Here is a 16,907-nt window from a genome sequence, read left to right as displayed (position 1 = left end):
ACAACCATTTCAAAATACAGAAAATGTTACTTCATTTTAAAAGATAAAAGTTATTTCTTTCCGACAGCTTCTGATACCAATATTTCTCTATTTATAAATTAAAAGCTAAAAAAATATAAATATGTTGAGAAATGCATTAAATATTAAAAATTAGCATGGGAATAATAACAATAATAATAAGGCACCTAGATACATAATTGTTCCATTCCCAAAGTTCTAAATACGATACATCCACTGTGTTTTCACAGCAATAGAGAAGTTCTGATTACGGCGTGATGGCCTAATGGTGAAGACGCTTGCCTCCCACTCAGAAGGTTGAGAGTTCAATCTTAGGTAGCAGCAGATGTTTCTTTCCTAGGACGCAAAGAAAAAGCTACAAATTCCACATGGCATCAGGAAAGGCATCCAGCCAGTAAATGCTCAGCTCCATCCAGTCGCCCCAACTCTACCCTGAATTAAGGGATTACAGGGTGGTACAAGGGAGTTTTGGAGGAATTCTGATTATAGCTACAAATCCCAGAAACGTCTTTTCATTGAAAACCCTGAGTTAAGGAAACCATTATTGTCTTTTAGCAATTTGTGTTATTGTTGTGGCTGAGATTTGAAATGGGCTTTGGATTGTTTCTGTGGTCATTTTCATAGCCTAGATGGAGACTGGGAAACATTCTTGGTGGAGGAATCATTTTGAAGTGTCCATGTCCCAGAACTGCAAAGGGGATTTCTCTGGAGATAACCTTGCTCAGCAACATGGGTCTTCTCCCTCTTTTTCTCCTTTCAAACTCACATCAAGAATTAAGACAGGGAGCTCCACTCGCAGCTGGTGGATTCTATACAGCAAGGCTCTTAAGTGCTGGTTGCCCATTAACAGGAAGCCTAAGTCAATGGTTTTTCTTTGTTTTGTCCAGTTTTAACGACTCAGAAACTGTAAATTGATGTCCTTCTCTGGCACAAGCAAGGTCCGTGTCATGGGGCTTACGATTTCTCCTTCCTCTTCAGGTTTCACTTCAAAATGCTTCAAGATCTATTTTTTTTAAAGGGAGAGAAAGAAACCTCTTAGCATTCTTTGAGACCAGGCTAATTTTAACTCAGTAAGACAGTTCTCAATCTTAATGTTGTCCTCTCAAATTATAGTACAAAGTTTAACAGTTGCATGTGGGGCGGGCAGTGCATTCAGACAGGGCAGTAATAACCTGACTGATCCAAAATACTTATGCAACTATTCCATCTTTTTCTCTTAGTGATATTCTTGCAGAAAAAAGGATTAAAAAGTGGAATAATTGAGGGGGAACATGGGAGATTTAAAAATGGAAGATAGCCGCTCAGGGTTGCTTCAATAGTGAGATGGGTGGAATATAAATCTAATAAGGAAAGAAGAAAGAAAGAAAGAAAGAAAGAAAGAAAGAAAGATAGAAGAAAGGAAGAAAAAAGGAAGAAAGAAAGAAAGAAAGAAAGAAAGAAAGAAAGAAAGAAAGAAAGAAAGAAAGAAAGAAAGAAAGGGGGAAGGGAGGGAGGAAGATGACAATGTTTTGCCACTGTGCCTTCCCCCACAAACAAACAAAATTCCAAGTTTTCAAGCATGTCAGTTGTAGAGCAAGAGTTTATTTGGAAGCTATCATCATCATCATCAGTAGACCGTACCCTAGCTAGCGCCAGATATACTTCAAGCTCCGCAATACGTCGGCCAATGCAACTGCGTTTGCCAAAGCCAAAGGGAATGGAGGCATAGGGGTGGTGTGAAGCATTCTTGTGCAGCCATCGCTCAGGCTGGAATGAGTTGGGGTCGGAGAAGTACTTCTCATCCCGCGAGGTAGCATAATGGCAAAGGGTTATCAGGGTCTAAAGAAAAGAGGAAGAGAAAAAAAAGAACCAACATGAGAAAAGCAATTCAGAAAACCATGTTCAGAATGTCTACCTGTTTCATTGCTCTACGTTCACTTCCCTGTCCTCCTTGAAGAGTTATCTTAGTTCCCATTTCTTGATCCAAACCTTCATTGGTCCCCTGTCTTCATTTTGCCCTTAAGACAGTATTTCCATTCAGGAATCCTTTCCTTGAGTTCCCATCTAATAAGAATTCCTGTATGTATATTTATACATTTCCAGAGACTTGGGGACAAAGAGTAACAGGCTTGTTTTGAACCTCCCTGGTGTCCTTTGGTGAATAGTTGTATTGATTTTAAATCTTCCTTCCCATTTATTATATGTCAGGGGTGTCAAACCCATCCAGGGCTTAGATCTGGCCCATGGAGCCACCCTGGAAACAGCGAAGGACTGGCCTGTGGTGCCTCTGCCAGTTAAAATGGAGGGGCTTCATTTTTGCTGGCAGAGCTGTTGGGCCACCACAGGCACCTCCATTACGAATGTCCTCAAGCTGACCATGCTCACCTGCCCCTCACCTGTTGGACACCCCTGTTATATGTTCTTAATTTTCTCCTCTTGGAAAGGACTTCACAACTTATAACTCTGTTGATGTTAAAAATCAGTTGCACATTAGATAGGTAAGGAGAGTGCCAGTAGCACATCATGGGAAACTGGTAACTGCAATCTTAGATGAACATGTGTGATTGAGATCACATTGTGTCTAGATTATCAGCCTTGTCTTGGGTAGGTCCGTATCTTAACTCATCTATTGCTTCTAATTGTTGTATCCAAATGACACATGAATGGCTTATGGCAATATACTGCAGACTAATGGTCACTGTGCTTTCTTTCCATTTCCATTTGCATCATCTCTGCCCTTACTCACCTTCTTAGGGATGATATAGTCTCCCACTTGGATGTCCCTGTCTGAGATGACACGTGCATTACCAGGAATCACTGGGTACAATCTGTAAAGAGCAAATAAAAGCAAGAGTTATTTTAAAGGAATCACAGATTTCACTGCTCGCCCAGCTGTCCAGATCTATAGATACCCAGCGCAAAGCACATTGATAGAAATAAAGTTATCTAACTAGGTAGCTAAATTTGCCTCCAAATGGATGCTCCACAGCAAAAATCTAAGCAGGAAAGCTAAGCACCTACTAAGAGCCCTGGTGGCACAGTGGCTAGAATGCAATATTGCAGCCTAATTCTGCCGACTGCCAGCAGTTCGATTCTGACCAGTTCAAGATTGACTCAGACTTCCGAAGTTGGTAAAATGAGGACCCCAGATTGTTGGGGGCAATATGCTGACTCTGTAAACTGCTTAGAGAAGGCTGTAAAGCATTGTGAAGCGGTATATAAGTCTAAGTGCTATTGCTACTGAGTCATGCAAAAGTAAAGCAAAGAACTTTAGTAGATTTTAAAATCCACGTTAGTACAGGTAGTCCTGTTCTTAAGACTGTTATTGAACCAGGAATTACAGTTGTACGTCATTTCAGTCATTAAGCGTGTCACTATGTGATTGGACCCAATTTTATGACATTTTTGTGGTGGTTGTTAAGGGATCACTATGGTCATTAAGATGACCCACTTTACCCAATGGGCATTTTTTTGACCCAAACTGGAAGTAAATCCCCAAAACCATCAAAAATTGTGGTCATGTGAACACAGGACTCTGCAAATAGCCATAAAGGTGAACCTTTTGCAAAGGGTCCAAAATGTGACATCATGACCATGGGGGGATATGTGTGTCATGGCTATTACACTGTAACTTCAAAATAGAGTCATAAGTAGCTTGTGATTGGTCAATCGTACGTTTGAATGGTCACCAAGCAAACTTAGAACTTAGACTTATATACCACTTCATGGTGCTTTACAGCCCTCTCTAAGCAGTTCACAGAGTTAGCACATTGTCCCCAAAAAACTGGGTCCTCATTTCACCCACTTCAGAAGGATGGGAGGCTGAGTCAACCTTGAGCCTGGTGAGATTCGACCTGCCAAACTGCAGTGAGCCAGCAGTCAGCAGAAGTAGCCTGCAGTACTGCACTCTAACCACTGCACCACCCTGGCTCATAAACAGTGTAAGTCAAGGACTACCTATACTCAAATGGATTTTTACATGGACAAATAAGTCATGGATGATAAAACTTAGCATCTCTGAATGCCAAAGACAGACAAGAATAGAAGGCTGAACTTAAGACAGGTGACCTTGAACTGCTACCATTCAGTTTCTGCCCTGAAAATCCCCCTGGCAGGCTTTCAGACAAGAAGAAACTTGACCATCTTTTAAGCTTCCCCTTGCAAGATCAACATAAGACGTTTCTATGTTTCTACCTTCCGCGTATCAGCTTCCTATCTGCTCCTGAAATAAGACTCACCTCAGGACCTCCTTCACCACTGCTTTCAACAGAGGCATCTGAGCTACATCAGCAGCGCTTGGAATGAGATTGTCCTGCATCACAGTGGTAATTTCCTCATGGACGGCCGCTTGTATCTGAGGGTGACGGGACAACTCATACAAACTCCAGGACAAAGTGCTTGAGATCTGCAGGGACAGAGAGAGAGATGGATTCAGAACTAGTTTAAGCAGTGCAGGGAATAATCAGCCCCTACGAGGCTGGAAGCGTTGTTGCCAAGTTGTAGGTACTGTTTTTCTGCTAGCTGTCTAGGGCATTCTTCTTTCGTTCAGCCAAAGAACAAAAGCTAAGAATCATGAATGGAATCCATGTCCTTTCATCAGATTATACCAGATCTGGAGTGGATCAGATAATATTGCGAACCGCATTCTAAACAGAGCTGAAGAGTCCACAGTGCAGACAATTATTTACAGCATTTTTTTTAAAAGCTAAGCGTCATCAACTTTATATATTTTAAAGCAGGGCTTCTTCAAATCCCTTGTATATATGCTGGACTACGTCCACGTCAGGCCTGCATCCTACTTTTGGAAGCTATTTGGAACCCTGAAAGTCCATCCCTAAATGGAAATGACGGGAAACATAATCTAACCCAAGGTGGGTTTCTGATTGGGGAAAGATGTCCTTGCTTCAAGTAAGGAAATAAATTTCAGGTTCAAGCAAAATCCCATTACACCTGCATCCTTGTCCTCCTCTAAAGAACATCTACAGAAGGGAAGGAATATGCTCCTTTTGACTATTTATTCAAGAAAAGGTTATCGCGGTCCACAGAATAATTGACTCCACGTTAAGAAGATGACATCATCCATCTAACCTCTTGTCCCCAACATCTATCCATTTCCCCCCCCCCCCCCCGCCCTCATATGAACTAATTTCAGCTGAAATTGGATTGGACGTGGCTTCCAAAGGTAGAAAGAAATAACACTTGTGAGTACAGAAAATATTCAATTTTACAGCATCCTCAAATGCTTACCGTGTCCACACCAGCCAGCATAAGCTCAGTCACATTTCCATAGATGGATTTCATGGACAGTTTTTCTTGTGCCAAATAATAAGTGAGGTATTTTCCTTCGACTTTCTCCCCCTGTGTAATTCTTTCTGAAACTTCAGCCATCCGCTTATCAATGTGTCCTTTGGCTGGAAAAGAAATGGCCAAAAGATTATTCTTTGTCTCCCTGTTGGAGCCATCCAATAAATATTTAACAATATCATGTCTGAATGTTTCTTATTTCAAACCAAGCTTGAATATGTTTTAATATGACCTTAGGCAAACAGGAGCATATCCCCTTTTAAATAGGCCCTGACTCTCCATAACATGACAGCAATAGGTATCTATCTGTTTTAGGTATTTACACAATATCCTTCAAGCAAATCCTCAAAGTATTGCTATCTAGACTTAGCATTTGGGGAAATTTCTGACTAATCTCTCTCTTAGAAGAAAGGAGAAAAAAAATTGTAACAGCAAATGAAATGAGAAATAGCACATTTCCGGTCCTTACAAAACATTCTTTATAATAAATAATAACAAGGGCAATATATATAATCACATCAAAGCAGAAATCTATACCCCTCTATCTCTAATCTATCTCTCTATCTATCATATATTTATCTACGTATTTATCATCTATCAGCTCTTTCTCTTTATAACATTTATACAGTCACCCATCTTTCTGCCAATTCTGGGCAGCTACCAATCAAAGATTAGTTTAAAATTACTTAAAGTAGGAAAGTTTAGTGGCACAAACACTCACCAAACTCAAACATATAATCCCAAGATTCACAGAACTTCTGCCATGGCTTAGGAAAGATTTGGTGCAAAAATTTGGGCATGGCCATCGTGAGCAGAGTCATGACGAACATGGTGTTGATGGAGCTAATGAACTTCTCTGTTTCTTCTGGAACTTTGGGTTCCAGGCAGCCAATGCGGGATTCAAAGAGGACCGAAGAAATACCTAGGGAAGGGAATTAAATAAATGGTCACTTCTATTATGACAGCAGAAATTTTATCCATCAAACCTCATTCCTTAGTACAGTGTTTCTCAACCTTGGCGACTTTAAGTCCTGTGGACTTCAACTCCCAGAATCCCCCAGCCAGCAGAGCTTAGTATCTGCCTTAGTATCTGAGATTTGTTTCGTTTTTTAACAAGCACTGGCAACATACTTTCAAGTCCTTCTCTGCAATTATCAGGGTTTTAAAATTGTAATTGAAGAATTAAATTTAAATATTGAAGTTAGAGCTTTTCACTTTGCAGAATTCAACATAAGTTGCCATTTTTTAAATGCCTAAAACCCTGGTTTACAAGAAACCTGGAAATTATTGAGGACATCTTAAGGGATGGTATAATTGTACTGAAGGAGTCAAGAAAGAACTTATGGGGAGAAAAGTATAAATTAGATATTCACATGTGCTTGTATCATCAAGGCTATAAAAATAGTGTATAGGTAGTCCTCGACTTACGACCACAGTTGGGACCAGAATTTCTGTTGCTAAGCAGGGTGGTTGAGTCATGCCTGATTTTATGCCTTTTTTGCCACAGATTCACTTATTGAATCATGCAGTCATTAAGCAAATCTGGCTTTCCCCCCCCTTGACTTTGCTTGTGAGAAGCTGGGTGAGAAGGTTTGCATTTTTTTTCTTTTTTGCTGTCCATCTCATATCAAAATGACTCTGGCAATCATGTGACCTGGGACAGTGCAACCTTTGTGCCAGTTCAGCATCGAAGTGTAGCTCACATGACTGTGGGATGCTGCAACAGTTGTTAAGTGGGAGGACCAGTCGTAAGCTGTTTTTTTCCCCCCAGTGCTATTACAACTTCAAACTGTCTCTAAACAAAGGGTTCTAAGTTGAGGACTAATTGTAGTTTATCTCAGATGAACTCAGCCTGGCTCCATTATACCCATTACACTACATTTTACCGTTATCCTAGATTTCCCTACTTGGATACAGATGGAATGTTGTAGGGCAATTTTATAAAATGGGTGTAGCGGTAAGATACCTTCTAATCCAAACTTGTAGAATTCATCAGCCACATTCTTGACCACGTGTCGCTCGTGGCGATTTCTCTGGTGCTGCAGACGGCCGATCAGATCACTGACCACCTCGTTCAGGATGCCGGTGTAAGATTCCACCTCCTTGGGCTTCAGCATGTGTTTTCCTAAGATGCTGCGAATTTGCTGCCACTCCTCACCTTCCCTGCATGGTAGAAAAAAAGCCTCTGTTAGTCGGCTGGACAGAAGGGAAGCCCAAAGCTCTACAGAGACAAAACTAGAAATAAATAAGAACATCCTCCCTTTTCCAAAGAGTATCAGCTGGTGGACCTACACCTCCAACCTCTTAAAAGAGACTTTCTTTTTCCCTCCACACTCAATTATGTCTGATTCTGATTGGACAAGCCCCTGCAGATTTCCTGGCAAGGTTTTTTAATAGTGGTTTACCATTGCATTATTCCTAGGGCTGAGGGAAAGTGACTGGGCCAAGGTTACCCAGCTGGCTTTATGCCCCGGGAAAGATTAGAACAGTTTCCTGGTTTCTAGCCCTGATGCCTTAACCATTATGCCACACTGGGATAGGTAGTCCACTAATAACCTGGAAACAAACCACCTGGAGCCCCTCCAAAAGGATTGAGTGCTGATCTCTTGGTTACATTTTCTTTTCTTGTTACTCACATCCTGCATTTGTCCAGGCTGTGGAAGCCACCAGCCAAGCAGATGGGAGAACCCCTACTGAGGGAGCCTGAGTCATCTATGGCTTAGTGAAGCCCTCAAAGTGATTTCTCACTTCCCAGCCTGTAGGCTTGCAGAAGCCTCAGCAAGATCCTGCTGTTCTCACGTAAGGCATTTCCAGAAAACATGGGGGACATCTTCTCTCTTGTCTTCCCCAGCTCTAGTGAGCAGTCCTCCAAAGGAAGAAACACAAAATGAAGCAGATGCTTCACCGAGAGGATGTGCTAAGACACCCTGAGGCAGGGAAGGGCCAGTAATTATCGTTTAAAACTGTCTCCATTCATGCCCTCAGAATAGGGCAGAAAGCTTGGCCTGTGACTAAGGATTTTAGCTTCCTTTCCCCAGCCACAAAGGTGAGATGCCAGAAGTAAAAAGAAGGTTATCAGCTTAACATTTGAAGGAGGCAAGCTATGACTAAAAGTTGGTGGCCAACAGCTTCAGCCAGTCTGGCCAATGAAGAGAGAGATGTTGTGTGCTGTAGCTTAGGAGGTCCATGGGTTAGAGTGGCATATAAACCCCAGTAACACATAAAAATTGATAAATAAGGCGGGTCCCTCCCATTACATAACCCAACTGTGAAATCCTTCATGTAGGACATCTGAGGTCTTTGCTCTAAAGTTTCCATTACTGCCTAATTCTGCTGATTTTGCATGAGAAATCTAGAGGGCAGGAAACATCTTATCCCATGACATGAAAACATATCTTAAGACACCGGAGGCTGTAGTCAATTGTGTAAATCACCACTACCACCTACACTTATGTTTTGTGAGGATGTGTAGGTAGTAGTGGTAAATTACACAATTGTCTACAGTCTCCGGTGTCTTAAGATGTGTTTTTGTGTCATGGGAACAGATGATACTGTCTTATCTCCACATTGTTTGGGAACAGGATTTTTTTAAAGATAATATTTTTACCTCATGAGAGAGGCAAGATGGCAGCCCTCTCCATTCTCACCCAAAACCCAAGCAAACTGGCAGTCAGATCTTACTTGGGCACTGATTGAAAGACAGCGCACATCACTGGAATGGAGGGCAGCAGATAGTTAACATGGTTCAGGGCAACTACACACAACTCTGTCCTTTAGCTCTCTGGGTCCCGCACCCACCTCACCTGTTTTGGCTGCCTGAAGTAACTGATTCACTTGACCTAATGGTGAGGCTTCTCCTGTCCTATCTTGTGCCTTCTAAATTCCTGCAGTCCTCTCAACTTGCTAAATTTAGAGAGTCAAGAATTTCCCCAACTTTTTGCTTCTTCCCCCTTTCAGGCCAGGATTTATAAGTTGCATGGATCAAAGTTTTAATGGTATTATATTGGGCTTTGATTCTTTATTTTCTAGTTCTGATAATTATCTATCTCAAGAGCAGAAACTCCTTATATAAAATGAAGGGATGAATGTCAACAGGCTTTTAAAATTGCTGCCTAAATGGCCATCAGAGCCACATCTTCACATGCATAAAACCTTCTTGAAAGTCTCCGGGAAATCACTAGAGGGAGCTACTCCATAGCTAATCAATGCATGGAATGATTTGCCGGGTGGGAAATGATGAGAATGGAATAACCTCTGCAAGGACAGCTTTCAGGGGAACTCTACTGCAATATGAACTCCTGCCAGCCTACCTGGAGAACAAAAGGCAGAGAATACTTACGCTGTGAGCAGGCCATATGCGTGGCCTCGGCACACTCGATAATCCTTCCAGGAGGAGAGGTCGGAGCGAATGGGATGCTTGCCTTCCTGTCTTAGCACCTGTTCAATCAGACTGGGGTCAGCCACATGGACTGTGAGGATGGGCCCAAAACTCGCCTTCCAAACTGGCCCATATTTAGCCTTGCCTTCCATCTAGGAGCAGAGCAGGAGAGAAGCTTTTGAGACATCCCATAATGATACACTCAGGGAAGAAGATCCAGTCAGGAAACACAATTACATCCTCCCCACCTCCCAATCTCTTTTCTTCGATTAACCCCAAATTCTGTATAATTACTGGAAGGATTGCTAAATAAGAAAAATATCTAGAGAAGCTGTTAATCTCAAATCCAGTCCACTCCAGGTAGAAATATACTGAACCCATGGAAGATATGTTCCACGTGTCAAGTTTCTCAATAGTTACATTTTCTTGCTGAGAGGAAAAATGATTGCAGAATTTTTCTCCCTTACTGGTAACCTACATGTCAAAAAGGATAAGCATCTGATGCCCAAAATGAATACCCAAATACGTTGATACATCTTAGGATCTAGGAACTCTATAATGCAAGCTCCTTCATATATGTGAAAGGGATTAACTCGGATTGAATAGCTAAAGAAGCACTTAGAAATTGCCAGTGCAAGGACAGTGGCTTATTGAACAAGAAAGGGCAATTTTAGTCCTGAAGATTACACGACAAAACTAAGTACTTGGCTTTTTCTACTGCAATCAATAGGACTGAAAAATAGGCTTAGCCCTCTTTGGATTGATTTCCTGCGATGTAGACTCTTAAAAGTGGGACAAAAGGATTGTTGGCTCTCTAAATATGTGTAGGATTGTGCTTTTCATTCATTTGGTTAGACTAGAGCAGTGTTTCTCAACCTTGGCAACTTGAAGATGTCCGGACTTCAACTCCCAGAATTCCCCAGCCAGCGAATGCTGGCTGGGGAATTCTGGGAGTTGAAGTCCGGACATCTTCAAGTTGCCAAGGTTGAGAAACACTGGACTAGAGTGTTCTTCAGACTCTTGAATAGCTTTCATTATTTACTCTCATTTTCTGTTAAGTTGCTTACTCCTTATGGTTCTGTGTCTCTTTGATAAAGTAGAAAAGTGAAAAAACTCTTAAGTAAAGCCAAACTGAGTTCTTAAGTTAAGCATCCGCAAATGGTTCGTTTGCTTTCCGTTCTTTGGAAAATACAATAGTATATCAACAATAATTAAATAGCAAAAAAGGATCACAACAATGCATATATACCAGGGGTGTCAAACTCGCGTCGTCACATCATCATGTGATGTATCATCACTTTCCCCCCTAAAATGGAGATAGGGATGGCCAGCACGTAACGCATTCGGCCTGCGGGCTGTGAGTTTGACACCCCTGATATATACAATCATTCTTAGAGGATACACATGCAAAGAGAGGATTATCTATTTAATCTCAATGCTGCCCATACTATCCAAAGACAGCAGTGGTGCATAAATCAAACAGCCTCACCCACCCTAAAACGTTTATGGGTTGTTTTTTTTTACCTTTATGAAAATAATTGACATTTGACTACCAGTATAGCATTCAACAAATTTAACACTGATATGGTATTCCAAAATTGTCTGCTCTTCACCCTTCAGATTCTTTCCAGAGATAATCAGGACAGTGATATGCCAGCAAGGGCATTTCACAAGTTAAGTATTTTGAATAATTTTCTCTTCCTATCTAATGATGTACTGCTAAACCTACAAAACTATTTTGACAATGTAAGGTAATAGCTTGCACTACTCTGTTTCATTAATATAACTCGGTCAGATATCTTTGGAAGGAAGAATTGGATTACAATAGGAAAATATTTTATATAATAGGATCATTGCAAATGTAAATAAAGGCAATAAAAAAGTCAGCAAGAAAACAACCAAATCCCCTCAGTACCAAGGACACTTCAATTAAAAATATAAATATAAATATAAATATAAATATAAATATAAATATACCTATACCTATACCTATACCTATACCTATACCTATACCTATACCTATACCTATACCTATACCTATACCTATACCTATACCTATACATATACATATACATATACATATACATATACATATACATATACATATACATATACATATACATATATATATATATATATATATATATATATATTCATGTCCATTGTGCTAAAGCTATAGGAAACACAAGAAATGATGAATGGCAAAGAGATTTTGGAAGTAAAATAAAACATTCTCTTTTTTAGATCATGCAGAAAAGATAATCTCCATAATTATAATAAAACACCGTCTTATTGAGACAATTATTGAACATACTCATTGAACATGTTATGTTAAAACAAGAATGGGCTAGGGTGCTCTCATCCATACACACCTCAAAGAACTATCAGTGATTTAAAAATTGTGCAACGTGTCTCATGCACACGCAACTACAGTTTAATGCCATAGATGGCCACAAGGTCAAAATGGTGTTGCTCATCTCATTGCCTTAGGCTTTTCAATGAAAGCTGCTGCCTATATAACAGAGCACAGTAGACAAGCAAGCTAGGAAAGAATAGGCTGTACTGACATTCCTGAAATAGCCTCTTGGTTGGAGACAAGAAGTGCGCACTGCAAGGTTTCCATAAATGCAAATGAGGATCTTGACAATACAACGTTTGCACCTTGTAGGATACCTGCTGCCGTTTTATAAATATGCCATCACAAACCAGGGATAGTTGGGCTCAGGGATGTTTTAATGTCCTTCTTGCCCTAGCTCTACTGAATTGTCATTAAATGAGGAACTCCTCTCCCATTGATTCCTGGGGAGCAACAGAGATTTTTAAGCAAAGTTTGCAGAATTGCTCAATATTGGTTATGAGGAGGGATTTTATGCCATGTCCTTAACTTGGAGGGTTCATTTCCACACTGCTTTAAGGATGCCAAGGGTCAATCTCTTCACCACAATTCATACAATAAGTCATTTGGATAATTGGAATTCTGGGCAGAAGCTTAAAAAAAGAAATAATCAAGGCACCATCCATGAAGTAAAAAAAACAAAAAAACAGCAACCCAAGAATGAAAGATTCAAAGGGCAATTTGAGAAATCATGGGTCAAGAGCCATACATTCAAAAGAAGTTTGCTCATCCAATGGCTGTTGCCATTTTTTCTTTTCTGGAGCCCCCGCCCTTCTTCCAAGCATCCTTTAGTTTTTTGACACAGTAAAGAAATACTTGGCTGCCTCCAAATAGTTGGCCCTTGGAGACACCCCTGGATAAACAACTGGGGAGAAGAAAACAGAATTTATCGTATTGTATATTATTGTATATTACTTCTGTTCCCCAAAGGTGCTCTATGCCTGCTGCCCATCGTCCCCTTCTAAAAAAAGGAAGGAACTGTAATTTTAAAAAAGAGCTCTTAGATGAGGTTTGGATGGTGCAACTACCTTGCTTCATTTACAGACAGTTTACAGGAGAGTCAGCCTTGGTTATCTCCCATCTGTTAACCTTTCTTTAAAACACACACACACACACACACACACACACACACACACACACACACAAAACATTTCTTTACGCACATAGACACACCACACCTTGCAAAGGAAAGCCTAGAATGGCACAAATCTTTTGATTGCCAATCCCTTTTTTTCTTATTTCAATATTTTGATTGCTAATTTTTTTCCTTCTCAAGTATCTTGGATCGATATTAAAATGGGGAAGTGTCCGTAGGATCAGGGTTTTTTTTAGACTATGTGGTTTATTGGTTTTACATAAGCCCTCGCAAGAAAAAGGATTTTGGGATTAATTAATTAATTTTTTATTTTATTTTTTTGATGGGGAGAAGCATTAAGGAAAAGGCTCACTAGTTTCAAGCCTTAAAGGTGGAGAGGGAGGGCGGGAGAGAGAGAAAGCGATTATAAAGTTAGTGATGAGGGTGTAGGGATGATGTCTGCCTGCCTGCCTGCCTGTCTGTCAGTCAGTCAGTCATCTCAAGGCGGCTCTTACCTGGAGTTCATGCAGTCGCGAGAGCCCTCTTTTGCAGAAAAGGTCGGAGAAGAAGCTGAGAGCGCTGGGTCCCGGCATCTCCTCCAGAGTCTTGTGGCTTTTAATAACTTTCGATCGCGCCCCGAGGAGAGATTCCCCCCACAGCTCCGGAAAGAGCTTGGCGAGCAAGGATGCCTTCGTGGCCAGCTTGAGCGTCTGAGACATCTTTGCGCGGGGAAGTCTGAAGCCGCCGAGAGCGCCGGGAAGCTGTGTCGCCGCGGCATCTTGGACCACCTGTATTTATCTCAGAGCAAGGCTGAGTGGCTGTCAGTCAGGGCCCCGCCCCCGCGATGCGTCACCCGTCCAATCAGAGGCGGGCAATTGAAGGGCTTTCACCGTCTCGTGCACGTCTGGAGCCAGCCAAGTATTTCTTTGAGACTTCGGGCATAATATCCTCTCCTCTCCTCTCTTCTCCCTCTTCCCTTTCTCCTCCTTCACTTCCTCCCTTCGCCTTTTTTGCCTTCTCCCTTTCTCTATTCTCCCTTTCTATCTTCTCCATTCTCCCTTTCTACCTTGTCCTTTTTTGCCTTCCCCTTTCTCCCTTTCTCTATTCTCTCTTTCTCCCTCTCCCCTTTTCCCTTCTCCCTTTTTCCCTTCTTCCTTTCTCATTTCCTTTTTCCCTTATCCCTTTCTCTATTCTCTCTTTCTCCCTTCTCCCTCCTTTTTCCTTTCTCCTTTTCTTCCTTCTCCCTTCTCTCTTTCTCCTTTCTCACTATCCCTTCTCCCTTTCTCCCTTCTTCCTTTCTCATTTCCTTTCTCCCTTCCCCCTTTTCCCTTCTCCCTTTCTCTCTTCTCTTCCCCTCTTTTCTCCAAAATCTTTAAATCTTATGAAAATTTAAATTCTTAAGTGCTTCGTAGAGGGAAAAAAATTGCATCAATCCTAGCAATGAGTTATACTTGTTATATAATCACAATCAAGTCCTTTTTTAAAAAGCAAAATCTTCTTGGTATTTTCATTCTATGACTGAAGTTGACAACATCATAGCATTGGAATGAATGGAGTTATGTATGTCTGGGAAAGTTCTCCAGAGGGCAACAAAACCAACCAAAAAGAAAAAAAGGAAGTTCATATGAAGAAAAACTAAACCGCTGAGTACATTTAGGAAGGGGAAAAATCAGAAACATGCTAAGTGTTGCACATAAATTAGGGTTGGAATTAAGAAGGCATTTATGAGTCTGTAATAGATCATTGCATGACTCATAAATTTCAAAATTCATTTGTTTTAAGCACTAATGATAACAACATTACTCTCTCCCACATTATAGTGCTGGAATTCAGAAAGCTTGAGCTAATTAGTTGTAGAGTTAGGTAAAAGGATTATGAACTGTTTCAAGTTGCAAAACTAAGGGTGCTCTGAGCCTAGAATGCTTTCGTGTTTTTTTAAAAAATCTGGAATGAAGATTAACTTTCCCTGTAAATATCTATCCATAAAATGGAAACAGCATCTCCTGGCTTTTACAGATGGTCAGGTCAAAGTGCTGCCCTCCACTCCTCGATGTGGAAATTGCAATGTGCTCATTGCCAACTTCTATTCTGCCACAATAAGGCTGGCAAAGAAGGCTATCTGTGTTTATTTCTTGTGGGCCAAGTTACCAAAAGGGATCAGTGGATTTCCCAGCTTCCTTTTTCTCCCACCAAGCATTGTCTTTATCTGCCTGCACGCACGCACGCACACACGCACACACACACACATACACATGCGCACCTACGACTCAAAGTTGACTTCTGGCAAATGGCTAGATAAGTCACTGCAAGGCAAGATTTTTCTGGAAGTGGCTTCCCCTTGCCTTCTCCCTGGGGCAGAGAGAGAGTGACAGGCCCAAGGTCCTCCAGACTCTGAGTATTGTGGTTTCTAGTCCAGAGTCTTAAACCACTACACCAAATGGTCTCTTAAGCATCATATCACTCAGGGTCAAATTAAGGCCAACTGATGCCTATGCAAAGCCCAACAGTGCCCTTCCATTGCTTAGTTGACAAGACAATAAGTGATGAAGGTGAAATAAGAGATGAACAATCCAGATTTTTTTTTCCAGGCCATTCCCACATCTATATTAAATACGAACTTTTTAAAAAAATAGCACTAAAAAATCAGTCAAAGAAATAATAAAGAAAAAGCTTAAATATCCCTTATATGAGGCAACGGATGAGCTGAATGCTAGCCAGACCCGGACAGCTGTGCGTCACGGCCAGTTTGGACTCTGATGAGAAGTCCGACAATCCGCAAACAATTCCGATGAACCGCTGCCTGAGGAGCTGCAAGCAGAGGAGGCCGGTAACCAGGAAACACAGCCGCCCCACCGGGTCTCGGAAGATGCGGAGTCTGAGCAGCCACTCCCGGTGCAAAAGCTCTGCGAGGCTCCTCGCAGGAAGGGAATCTCGCACTTCCAAATGAGCGGCATGAAAGCTGCTTCCGTTTAAGAAAAGCAGCGAGCGCCAGTTAGCAGCAATTTATCCGTTTATCCGGACTCCGCGCGCCTTGGCTTCCCGACTTAAAGCCTCGTGACCGTGACTCTGGATTTGAACCGGCTGATAACTCTGCTGCAACGTTTAGACCCTTGGAACTTCGCTTGACCACTCTGGTTCCTTCTGTTTTGGATTTGACAACTCTCTCAAGGCGCCTTTGCTGGACATTGGGGTACCTGGTTTCTCGTGTGTGTGTGTGTGTGTGTGTGTGTGTGTGTGTGTGTGTGTCTATGCGCGGGCGCGCGCGCGTTTGCACTCACATTTCCTTTGTCGCTTGTTTATTCGCTTTGCAAACTTTCCTGAGAAGTTTGCAATCACCTCTGTGGTTTAGAACATAGAATAACAAGAGTTGGAAGGGACCTTGGAGGTCATCTAGTCCCAACACCCTGCTCAAGCAGGAAAGTCTCTACCATTTCAGACAAACGACTGTCCAGTCTCTTCTTGAAAGCCTCCAGGGATGGGGGCACCCACAACTTCTGAAGGCAAGCTATTCCACTGGTTGATTGTTCTCACCATTAGGAAATTTCTCCTTAGTTCTAGGTCGCTTCTCTTCTTGGTTAGGGTTCCATCTGTGCTGTGGGTGCCTGGCCTGAGACAGGACACTGTGCTTCTACTGGACGGGCGCAAAGCTCTCATGGCATGGGTCAAAACAAATGTGATACGTGATGATACCTTCAAGCAAACTTTGAAACTTTAGTCACTCTCCATACCAATTATTTTTTTTTAAACAAAATGCAAAT

The 16,907-nt window shown here is 41.6% G+C and overlaps 1 protein-coding gene across 1 annotated transcript; it reads right to left on the bottom strand.

The window, feature by feature from the left end:
• Positions 1 to 907: 907 nt before the first annotated feature.
• On the bottom strand, positions 908 to 13,868 carry LOC116505065 (25-hydroxyvitamin D-1 alpha hydroxylase, mitochondrial). The gene is made up of 9 exons (XM_032212380.1): positions 13,665 to 13,868; positions 9,641 to 9,831; positions 7,268 to 7,464; positions 6,023 to 6,223; positions 5,245 to 5,408; positions 4,236 to 4,402; positions 2,744 to 2,825; positions 1,639 to 1,836; positions 908 to 1,021 (listed from the first exon to the last, which is right to left on the bottom strand). Exons 1-9 carry the CDS (start codon positions 13,866 to 13,868, stop codon positions 908 to 910), a joined length of 1,518 nt encoding a protein of 505 aa, XP_032068271.1.
• Between the last annotated feature and the right edge of the window lie 3,039 nt (positions 13,869 to 16,907).

The sequence above is a fragment of the Thamnophis elegans genome, chromosome 2 (assembly GCF_009769535.1).
Source record: "Thamnophis elegans isolate rThaEle1 chromosome 2, rThaEle1.pri, whole genome shotgun sequence".
Lineage (NCBI taxonomy): Eukaryota > Metazoa > Chordata > Lepidosauria > Squamata > Colubridae > Thamnophis > Thamnophis elegans.
Note: the sequence above shows the minus strand (reverse complement) of the source record. Positions and strands in the feature narration are given on the sequence as shown.